Raw genomic sequence first — 12569 nt, 5'->3', positions numbered from 1 at the left:
ATTCCAGCTGATTTATGATCGTGGATTTAATTCTTTACACATACTTGTGGTAGGCTTTGTCAGACATATATTAGACACTGTAAGTTCATTCAAGCCATAAAACAATTCAGAGACCACAAAACCACAATGTCAGTTCATTCCATTCACTGTCTAATTGGAAAGAATTCTTTTCATTCGGTCCCATAAAATCTATTCTGAAGAGATGGGCCCAGCTGAATGAGAGCGTGCAGAAATGTTCCAAAATATCATTATACACACAATAGAAAATAAACACATTTTGCCTTTTGGAACTTCTATTGTATAAGAGATTTGTCCTTTGTCTGGGAACCTCCTTGGGAATATGATTCGATGAAGACTTGTTCAATGGAGAGTAAAGCATATTTTTTAGATTGCTGTTAATGGCTTTTTCTATCTAGGATGGTCATAAAAAAGGAGATCGGACACAACGGTACAGTGATCTAACCAACAAGCAGTCTATAAAAGATGCTAATTAAACCAATGATATGCCTTGCATATGTTAAGATAGGGGTCCCCAATATTTCTTACTTTGAGAGCCATATTCAGCTCTGAAAGATGTTTGCGAGCCACTGTCTGTGCAAAAAAATCATAGAAGCCTCTGTGTGACTCTGAAAGTAATAATTCCCCGAGTACCCTCTTGTAAAGTAATAATACTTCAAATGCCCCTTTATAAAATAATAATGCCCCAAGTGCTTACTTATAACGTGATAATGGGCTAAGCTCGCTTATAAAATTTCTTGTGTCCAGTAATTCCATGAGTACCCCCTTAAAAAGTAATAAAACCACCAGTGCCTTATTTAAAATTAATAATGCCCTGTATGCCCCTAATAAAGTTATAATCCCCCAAGTACCCTCTTAAAAAATAAGCCATCTTGCTAGAGAAAAAAAATTGCCTCCACTGAGATGGCGCCAGCAGCGCCTGCGCAGTAGCAGCTATTGGCGATCCGATAGCTGCTACTGTGCAGGTGCCGCCAACGCCATCTTGCTAGAGAAAAAAAATCCTCCTCCAAGATGGCACTGCTGGTGCTTGCGTAGTAGCAGCGATCGGCGATCACCGTTAGCTGCCACTGCACAGGCACTGGTGGCGCCATCTTACTAGAGAAAACAAAAAAATTAGTCCTCCAAGATGGCACTGCTGGCGCCGGCACAGTAGCAACTATCGGATCGCCAATAGCTGCTACTGCGCAGGAGCAGCCAGCGCCATTTTCAAACTGATTTTTTTTTTTTTTTCTAGGAATTTATGAATAGCATGAATGAAAATGATTACATTGACATTATATATGCGAGCATGCTGCAGCACAGGCTCCACCAATGGCGCCTGCCTGCAGAAGGGGATTTATTTTTTCAAGATATATACGTATATAATATTTATTATGTAATCTAGGGGGCAGGTCAGTGAGGGATCAGTGACCTGTCAGAAGCCATACTGATGAATACCTAAGCAGAGCATCACATGAAGATCCCCACACACACACACAGGCAGATCATTAACTCAAAACTGAAAATAAAGATTAAACAACAACCACAAGACGGATTTCATCAACCAAGGAGTCATTTTAATCAGTATTAGGCTGCCGTCACACATTCAGTATTTGGTCAGTATTTTACATCAGTATTTGTAAGCCAATACCAGGAGTGGAACAATCAGAGGAAAAGTATAATATAAACATATGCACCACTTCTGTATTTATCTCTCACTCCTGGTTTTGGCTACAAATACTGATGTAAAATACTGACCAAATACTGCTAGTGTGACGGCAGCCTATGGGTGCAGATCTGACACCGTGTGTGGGTTACTGAGCACAATCCTGTTGACAGGATCCATTTAAGTGGATACAAATTTTTATGGGAGAAGGAGTGCTTCTTTATTGTTTCATCTTTGACACTATCACAAAGATTTGTTGGACTTCCAGTTAATAAAGAATCCTTCTTACAGGAGTGTTCATCACAAAGGGAGATGTGGGAGTTGGAACCATCGTTGGTTCGGCTGTATTCAACATACTATGTATAATTGGAGTCTGTGGCCTGTTTGCAGGACAGGTAAGACCTCATTACTAGAGATGAGCGGTGTTCGAGTCGAACTGTTCGCCAATTTCAAATTCGAGCTGTTTTGGGTGGTGTTCGAGTCATTCGACGAACTCGGAACAATTTGCTTAAAATTCGGCTGTTCGAGTTTCTGTTTGATAACTGTTCGTTCACCAAAAGCCTCGCTTGATTTGCACATTAAAACTGTTTATCATTGTTAAAAGACTGTTTCACTGTATAGTGGGTGGGGGATAGATCTGTGCTGAAATAATGCCGATCTCCATTTTTTTTTCTTTCCCGCATTTACAGTGGGGCGGTGCAGTCTCTCAGCCTATCAGCAGTGCACACACACAGCAATGTGCATATGATGCACACAAGCAAGGGCATGTGTCATTGGCTGTGTATGTCACATGTCCTTGCCCTATAAGAACCAGCCATTTGCCCCGTCGCCACCATTTCCTCACTGCTGCAGCTTAGCCTAGGTTCACATTGCGTTAGTGCAATCCATTTAGCGCATACGCTAACAGAATGCGCTAACGCAATGTCCAAAAAGGTATTGCATTTAGCTATCCCGTTAGCGCAGATGCCCGATGCAAGCAGCGTTCGAGGTCTGTCCGAAAATAATGGGACATCGCTGACGCATGCCAAAAAAGGCATACGTTAGCGATGCGTTGGTTACATCGCGGTCAATGGGTGCGCTAACGGATTCGTTACATATCGTTAATTGCGCCAATGGCGCCATGTAATGGATTCCGTTAGCGGACACCCACTAATGCAATGTGAACCCAGCCTTAGTGTTAGTCGGCACCGCTGCTGCTGTGGGCGCTATACTGTCTAAGAGTGTTTTTTTGGAGCGAATTTTCAGAGAAATAGGTTTAGGGAGTCGGGAGGAGTCAGGACTAGTTGTAATATCAGCCCTTTTCAGGGTAGGTTACAGCAGTTACTAGCACTTTTTGCCAGGCAGGTCTGTGCCAGTGCTGAGCAAGTGTTTGTCACAGCATTTGGTGTAATCTAGCTCAGCAAATCCTTTTGGGCTGGTAGCATTGTCTGATAGTCATCTGAGTAGCCCGCCTGTGAAACTAACTGTACCGCCTGTGTATCTTTATTTTTACTGAATCTAATCCAGTTAATAGTTTTGGGCCTAGGAGCAGTGTCTGCTAGTCAGCAGAGTAGCCCAGCCACCCACCGCCTGTTTACCTAAGTACTATTTTTAACAGCATCTGGCCCAGGAAATCCTTTTGGGCCTACTAGAATTTAGTGCTACTCAGCAGCGTACCCCACCCATGAAGCAAGCTACACCGCCTGTTTACCTAACTACTATTTTGTAATGGCATCTAGTGCAGGAAATCCTATTGGGCCTAGTAGAATTTAGTGCTACTCAGCAGCGTACCCCACGCATGAAGCAAGCTACATTGCCTGTTTACCTAACTACTATTTTGTAACGGCATCTAGCCCAGGAAATCCTTTTGGGCCTAGTAGAATTTATTGCTACTCAGCAGCGTACCCCACGCATGAAGCAAGCTACATTGCCTGTTTACCTAACTACTATTTTGTAACGGCATCTAGCCCAGGAAATCCTTTTGGGCCTAGTAGAATTTGGTGCTACTCAGCAGCGTACTTCACCCGTGAAGCAAGCTACACCGCCTGTTTACCTAAGTACTATTTTTTAACGGCATCTGGCCCAGGAAATCCTTTTGGGCCTAGTAGCAATTTCTGCTACTCAGCAGCGTACCCCACCCATGAAGCAAGCTACACCGCCTTCTTTCTTTCTCAATCTAACCCCTCGGCTCTGGGGTGTCCTCTCTCCCTCCAGCTCTCTCCTTCACACAGGTGGACCACCGCGTGTTTTCACACTGTGGCGAATCTTTTGGGCCCGGGCATAAGAAGTCGTTGAGGTAATGGATAATATGTGCCGCCTTACAAACGTCCATGATGACACATTCGAGGAAGCAACTAAACACCTCAAATAGTGAGCAGGATATGGAGCACCCCATGGGCAAACAGCGATTTATGTAGTATGCTCCTTCACAGAAGCAGCCCAATGGGAGTACACTATTCAGAGGCACAGGTGGTAACCGGAACGCCCCCTCAATGTCTGTTTTGGCCATTAGGGTGCCCCTTACCAACTTCTTGACCCACTTGATTGCCATGTCAAAGGAGGTACAGTACATAGTACTGTACTTGGTTCCGCGTCGATGTTGTCGTTTACTGACCTGCTCCTTGGATATGACAAATGGTGGATTAGTCTGAATGTATTGGGTTCATTTTTTGGCACAACTCCCAACGGGGGTACCACTACGTCTTCTAAGGAAAGTGTTCTGAATGGACCCGCCGCCATTGTACCTAAAGATATTTATTTTTTTATTTTTTTTGTCAAGATGTCTGGGTGTTAGTAGAGTGAGTTTAGATTTTCAAGCCTTTCTTGTTTTTAGAAGGACATGACATGCCTATATCTGTGTCTCTTCCTCCATTTACTCCTCCACCTCTTTTCTTTTCTCATGACTATATGTAGTTGTGACTTTTCCTTGTGTTTGTTGTGTCTTCTGAGCAGTTTGTCAGCTTTTGGACACCTTTTAAGGTGTTTTCTATGTGTTTTCCATGTGTTTGTGTTTGCCTGCCATTGGTTTCAGTGGGGTTCAACGGTGTTCATCGAACGTTCGACGAACATTCGTCGAACACGTCCCAGTTCGACGAACCGAACCCAAACACTAGGGAGGTGGCTCAACACTACTCATTACATTATATTGTACTTTACATTTTTTCATATTATTTTTTTAAAACCGGTATATAAAATACATTAATACTGGAGATGAGCGAATTGATCTACAGAGGATCAACTTATTTCCTCAAATTTGCAGGCCCTCACAAATTGGAATACTTTGTGGTTCGGATCCCTTCTGGCTAAAGTCTCTAGTTGATCAGCTTACTAGTCTTCTCTGTGGAGCCTGTACTGCCCTTGTGGGGACTATTCTCCCTCTCTGTGAAACTTACCAATGATCACAGGCCCCCATGACATCACAGGATCATACTCCTCTGAGAGCTGCTGGCGCTGAGCCCCGTGCCCTGCATGCAGGGCTTTACTGACTGGGTAAGGTTCCTCAAAGCACAGACAGGAGATCTCTGTGCTCTGTGCTTTGAATGTACTGTAGTAGAAAAGTAAGGAGCTGGTGGCCACACGACAGCTCAGAAACAGAGCAGAAGCTTAGCATCAAGTATATTATGAAGTTTCTTCATTTCTCACAGGCTTTCCAATGTTTTAATAATCTGTGTGCCTGGAATACCCCTTCAATGTAAAGTTTTGAAGCAATGCATTCAATGGTAATATACAATGTATAATATTCTTCCGTTTCTGAAGATAAACTTGGATTACTTTTTGTTTCTTTATAACTTCCACCCATCAATAAGTGTCATTTACTTCGAAACAGGCTGAATGGGTTTTGACTTTCATGTTTGTCCTTCATTGTTGTGCTTCTGTTCTATGCTCGGTCTTTTTATCTCCTTTATTCTCCAATTGCTTTCTATGCCATTTTCATCTTTTACATCTAAGCCCCAAAGTCTTTGAAAGCTGTGATGCGTTTCTATCATAAATCTGCTTCTTTTCTGACCTATATACAGTATTGTTTGACCTTTTCTGTTATTCTATGTAAAGGAAGATCATTTAGTCTCTTTTTACTTATAATCACAATACCAAGCATTTCCTTTTATTCGTGAACCTGGATTATAAGATTTACTAGTTGATTATTTAATATCCACCCATTAGCAAGTGATTAAAGTACAAATCTGTTAAATTTCTTCATTGGGTATATTAGTGCTGTGAGCAATGGTTACACTCGGGGAAATTTATCAGGACTGGTGTTTAATTTGCCAGTCGCGAACCTCTAGTCTGCTGGAGAAAAGTGCACCACATTTATTAGCATGGCTCCTAATAAATTTGGCTCAACCTTGGGTTGCCCATGTGCCGTGAGCTGGCATACGATTAAGCTGCAATGTACGCTACAACTTTTTTGTCGCAAAATTATGGCTGCAAAAATAACACAAAATACAGCATCAAACTCAAATACAATGTATGTCAGTGGGGTTTAATAACCCGATAAAAAATCTGCAGCAGATTCTGTTCTTTTGTTAAGTTTTTACATTGTGTGTGAACTCGGCATAACATTTTATTAGGCACTCAAAATGGTTTGAAATCTCTCATTTGTAAAAATTAGATATTAATTGTACAGCCATGAGCAATAGGTAAAGTAAATCCATCTCCTGATATTACAATACAAACTGTACACATTATTAAATATATCTCTTAGACCTGATGAGACTGCTGTACTCACTTCCTAGTTGTCAGAACATCTACAGACAGGTGACTCCAACCTAAAAGATATGACTTTCTAGCAAAAAGTAGGTACTATTCTGCTTCCCCCTTACTCATAAGTTATCACCAGATTTTCCGCTTTAACTAAAACAGCGCTACTGCATTATGTATACAGCAAAACCAGTAACACATTATAGTAACATGCCGTAACACATTGTAGATGTTATCGATCTGCTGTCTACATGATGCAGCAGAGCTGCAAAATCTCACTCATCTCCAGTGAGGGGAGCCACAGAGAGTTGTTGGATCCTGCTCTGCATGTTGGGATCTCACAAGCCAAAAGTTCTGAGACAATTTTTGCTCTTGGTTCTTTAGGGATACTTCTGGGATTTTTTTTTTATGAATGTTATTTATTGCTTGTGGCTATCCACTGATTTCTTAAAGCATCATGCCAGTGTTTTTTTATTTATTTCAGTGCTGGAGAGGTGCATCTAATGTAAATTGTCTGCCCCTAGTAATATACTTACCCGCCACTGTCTTCAGCTGTTCCCAGTGCCTCTCCATTCCCAAGGCACCATGTTATGACCGCAACGTTTGACTGACCGGAAGTCAAAGGTAATGGTCACAAGCTGTCAATGTAAGTCTATTTTTGCCTCGTTCGGGCTCTTATAGACTTAGATTGAGAAGAGACCTATGGATCGACCAGCAAATACTGGAGAGAATCCACAAACCGCAGCGTCTGCAGCGGCCCCAATAATAGATAAAGACGGTGGCTGGTGAATATAATTTTGGGGCAGGAAACTTATATTAGTGACATCACTCTAACTCTGAAATTTAAAAAAAAACACTGGAGTGGTGCTTTAAATAAGAAGGGTAACCCCAGACTGGTGATAGGTAGTGTGTAATGTTTATGTCACGGCGTGACGGTCTAAGGTATGGTAGGGGGGCCTCAAATTGTTCCTGGAAATGAGACCCTAGCTATCCCTGTCCCGGGGGTACTCTTGAAGGTAGAGAGGCCAGAATCTCCGACCTTACTATGCTACTGTTATACCCTGATCTGTCCCCTCCCCCACCCCATGAGGAATGTGACTGAAATGTAAGGTAAATAAGACGCAAAGACAAAACAGGGATAACAGAAAACATTTATCATACAAAAGCACTAAGGCTGGTTTCACATTTGCGTTTTTTGGTGCTGCGTTTTAGCGCAAAAAAAGCATGCGTTTTTTTCCTATATTTAACATTAAAAACGCATGCTTTTTTTATATGCATTTTGCCGCGTTTGACGGCGCATGCGTCGTTTCTATGCTTGCGTTTTGTTGCAGAAATGCAACATGTAGTAATTTCTAGAGGCGTTTTTTTGCCGCAAAAAGACGCATGCGTTTTTTTGCGGCAAAAAAAGTATTGCTGTCTATGTAAACGCATGCTTTTTTAAGCACATGGGTTTGGTTGCGTTTTTAAACGCATGCGTTTCCATAGAAAAAAACAAGTCTACACACTGATAAGCCACCCCCCACCATCAAGGTGATAAAGTGATCCAAACTCTAACCCTAACCCCCCACCATCAAGGTGATAAAGGGATCCTAACCCTAACCCTAACCCCCCACCATCAAGGTGATAAAGGGATCCTAACCCTAACCCTAGGGATCCAAACCCTAACCCCCACCATCAAGGTGATAAAGGGATCCTAACGCTAACCCTAACCCTAGGGATCCAAACCCTAACCCTAGCTATTTCTATTTATAGTGGGTTTTCTAGTTGATTTTGATGATTGGCAGCTGTCACACACTTCTCATCATGCGTTTCAAAAACGCAAACGCAGGAAAAAACGCATGTAAACACATCAAAATGCCGTGTTTTTTTTACCGCATATGAAAACTCATGCATCTAAAAAACGCAGCGTTTGCACGCGTTTACATGCGTTTTTTTCACCACCTGCGTTTGCGTTTAAAATGCTGCGTTTTTAAACGCAAATGTGAAACTAGCCTAATCAAGAATAGGGAGGAGGATAGAGACAGGGAGGAATAAACTAAATGGGAACAGCGACCAGGAAATAAACACACACGTACTATCACAAACCACAGAACATTACTACAACAACTCTATTCCCACCACTTAGCTTTAGCACACAGCACAGGAAAACAAATCTTTCACTAGCAGGGACATGAAGGTCTGACCAGTTTTTATAAGAAGAGGTAATGACCAGGTCAGAAGCAGCTGAAATGGAGCTGCATGTTTTTGACCAGCATAGAAGGGTTGTTAACCTCATGTAGTTCCAGAGGAAACTAAATCCATTTAATATGGGATACAAGGCACGCTATCTCTAAAGAAGACCTGCAATTCAATACCTGACTTCATCGTCTAACTCCAGGTCTTCCAGGGTGATGTGACACCCTCGTAACAGTTTAATGCTGTCTTATACAGAAAAAAGACTGCTATTTGGCTCTAGCTTCTAGAATCAGCTTTTAAGGAGTTACTCCCATGTGCCACAATACATTGACATGTGTCTCAAGAATGAGGCCCCCCCCCCCCCCCCGTCGGACATTGCTGGGAAGAGAAAGCTGCTGAACATGCAAGGCTCTCTACATTACTAGTTTGGTAGTTTCGAAATTTGATGATCAATCATGCTTGCCAGTTTTCAGATCTCTTTTGTTATGTCATAAATGTGTTATAAAGGGGAAATTAGTACAGCGTGTGTCACCTTTCTAGATCTTGGAGGGGGTTCAAAACAAGAAACAGGAGATAACATTTTCAACTAACTTCTTGATGAAAATCAATACAATCATAAATAATATTAATAATAATACATCTTAAAGTATTGGATATTAAATCAGAAAAATAATTAATTCTGTTCACCATATTTTGATATAATTTCATGTATCATTTAGCACTGCTTACATGAGTTTCAGGAAAAAAATGAAATGAATATTGCTCTAGAATTGTTTATTGGAGAGATTACGATTTATTTATTTATTTTGTTCGCTGTTTAGTGCTTCCATAAGGCTATCTTGCATGAGGCCTAATCTTTTAAGCTTTAATTTCACTGACAGAAAGTAAATCAGACTTGTACCGTCACTGTTCACTGGTTGTGTGATTACATTTTAGAGATTTTTTTTATTTTAGACCGTAACCCGCTTTATTTGTAAAAGAAGACAAAAGCATTGAAATAAATGCTGCAATATTGCATAAGTCCACATTTCTGATAAAAGTGGCAAGCTATAGTTATTATACATAAGTTTCACACACATTGCATTGCAAATTGAGTTAACATAGTGGGGAGGTAGTGTTGTTCGTTGGTACATATGTGTACTCTTGAGTTAATTTGAGGGGCTTGTTGGCACATCTGTGCTTATGCTACATATAGGCTTGGAGATGAGTCAGGATTTGCGTATCTGTGACTACAGGGGGCCCACCAGAGAATTTAAAGGCTCCCAGTCAGGCTAGTCCGAGCCTGCCAAATACTAAGTAGTGTTTTCCCTCTTTAGACTATCAGAATAGCCTTTTTTTTGGAGTGAGGTGAGGGGTGTAAGGTATGAGTTGACCAATCAGAAGTCTTCACAAGCTGTTCCCATCGCCTTGTTGCACCCCCCTTCTTGCGTAGTCCTGATTTATTTATTTGGTGACGACGATGGCCCTTATACCTAAAAATATATAATAAAATGCTTTATTTATTCACACGTACTACTTATTTAAGAAAAAATAAAATTATAAAAACTCTTTAATAGCTGAATATATCAGGTTTTGGAAATTGGTAGCCCAACCAAAATGTTTGTCTATAATTTCATGGGCAAACAACTGATCCGTGTAGGGTTGGTTGCCAGAGCCCAACTAATCTGATACAGATGACCTATGCTAAGAACGGTTCATATATATATACACCATAAGACGCACCGTACCATAAAACGCACCTAGGTTTTAGTGGAGAAAATTAGGAGCAAAAAAATGGTAAATTCTGTATTGTAATATCCCCTATCCTGATATATATGGTCCCCTCATCCCCATTCTGATACACATGGCCCCTCATCCCTAACCTGGTATGTTTGGCTCCCTCATCCCTATCCTGGTATGCATGGCCCCCTCATCCCTATTCTGGTGTGCATGGTTCCTCTCACCCCTATCCTGGTGTGCATGGCCCCCTCATTCTTATCCTGGTATGACTGGCACCATCCCAGTCCTGGTATGATTGGCCCCATCATGGTCCTGGTATGATTGGCCCCATCCTTTTTCTGGTATAAATGGCCCCATCCCGTTCCTGTTATTCATGGCCCCATGCCGTTCTTGGTATCCATGGCCCCATCAGGAAAGAGTAAAAAAAAAATTTAACTCACCTACACTGCGCTCCCTCGCAGCATCCTGCTCCGGTGCCAGCAGCTGCCAAATGCTTGTAAGCAGCGCATGGCAGGGACATCATGCGCTGCTCACAAGCAGAGCACAGCTGCAAGAATACTCACCGGGACCATTCATTGCAGAGAGTGGTGAGCATCCATTCCTCTTCAGTAGCGCGCACTGTCAGCTGACTGTTTCCTGCAGCAGCTCGCGATCACATGTGCCAGGGATGCCATAAAAATGAATATGCATTGCCCTCCACGCCCATGGGCGTGGAATGCAGTGCATATTGATTTCTCTTTAGCAGCGGGCACAGGAATTAATCGGAGCCGCCGGCTCCAGCCTTCTGTGACCCGATGCTCTGCCGAAACCGCTCTCCCACCTCCCCACCACAGCAAGAGCCCATACATCTGGACTATAAGACGCACCTCCATTTTCCTCCACATTTTGGGAGAAAAAAGTGCGTCTTATAGTCTGAAAAGTACGGTATATGTTTTGGACACCCCTTTTAAAGAAAATTTGTCAGCCAGTTTTTGAAACCTAATCTATTAGCAGCATAATGTAGAGACAGATACTGTAATTCCAACTGTGTGTAGCTCAACATTCATAGATCTACTGGAAATTCAATAGAAAAAAGAGACTCCCTTCACCAATTATTATAAATGTAAAATAAAATAAACATGCATAAAATTAAATTAAATTAGAGGATGGTGGATTGATGCATAAGATAACTAGTCTTACAAAGGAAGAACTAAGCCTACGCAAAGAAATGAGCAGACCAAGGTGCAAAAAAAAAAAAATAACAAGCACATATAACACTTATTTATTACCTTTTATACATCAGTAAACAAAGAAGGAGGGTTGTTACCATACGAATATGCCTCATGGAACCCCTTGACGCGTGTTTCACATGGCTTCCTCAGAAGATGTTTAATGTTAGATCTGCAGCAGATAAAACAGTGATTTTATCAAAATTACAGCAAGCAACCCAGTAAGTGATAACTTTCTGGAATCAGGGTCTCTGACACTACACTATGTTGCTTTGTGATGGGGTAACAAAAATCTAGTGTCAGATTCCCTTTAAATGTACATATTTAATACTACTGTATACTGTTAGACAAGAGGAATTCCCAACAGGGTCATTTCCCATCTTTTCTTTTCCCTTTATGAACAATTGTAGACTAAGGCTCGTAGTGTACTCTGCCCAGATGTTAATCCTAATACAGTATTAAAATGCATGCTTTGGTTTTCAGACTTGGCACAAAAATATGTCTTATTGCTTCCTCCCCATTAAAATCAATGACGGCTCATTTCATCAAACAGAAGAAGGATTTTCCTGGCTCTGCTCAGTAGTGTAAAATAATGACCGATGTAACAGTATAATCCATGATCAAACCAAGGATGAGTGAGGAACAGAAGGAATTAAGTTCTGCCAAAGCTGCTTCTGGGCAGGAGGCAACTGAGTAAATTGCTATCTTTTATGACTGGACAGTTTCTTGTGTGAAGGAGCGTGATGAGAACCATGGCCACAGTGCATGTCTTCTAGCTTCAAGTACTAGCTCCAGTACAAAGTATTTTTTGGAAATGTATTATGGTGAAAATAAATCTCCACCTTTTATCGTGATGCAATTTTTGGATAAATCTGACCATGTCTCCACCTTTGTTTTCATGATAGGTAGACATCTCCACAATTGGAACCTCATTATTCAAAGTCCCCAAAGTTTCATGGAAAAGGTTATATAACGCTGTCCTTCATAAGCCACAGAAAGTGGTAGTTTATAGTGTAGTTTATGTGCAGACTAGGATTCTTGTTATGGTCTAGTGGACATGAAATAGTCTTGTTTTAAAATATAAAACCCAATAAATGTACAAGTATACAGTGGCATGTAAAAGTTTG

General features: G+C 41.4%; 1 protein-coding gene across 2 annotated transcripts in view; it reads left to right on the top strand.

The window, feature by feature from the left end:
• SLC24A3 (solute carrier family 24 member 3) overlaps positions 1 to 12569 on the top strand; it is a 515596-nt gene that overhangs the window by 362964 nt on the left and 140063 nt on the right. For both annotated transcript variants that reach the window (XM_069768940.1, XM_069768939.1), the window contains one exon: positions 1955 to 2058. In XM_069768940.1, the coding sequence (XP_069625041.1) occupies positions 1955 to 2058 (104 nt within the window). The remainder of the gene's footprint in view (positions 1 to 1954; positions 2059 to 12569) is intronic.

Source organism: Ranitomeya imitator, chromosome 5 (genome assembly GCF_032444005.1).
Source record: "Ranitomeya imitator isolate aRanImi1 chromosome 5, aRanImi1.pri, whole genome shotgun sequence".
NCBI classification, from domain to species: Eukaryota; Metazoa; Chordata; class Amphibia; order Anura; family Dendrobatidae; genus Ranitomeya; species Ranitomeya imitator.
Note: the sequence above shows the minus strand (reverse complement) of the source record. Positions and strands in the feature narration are given on the sequence as shown.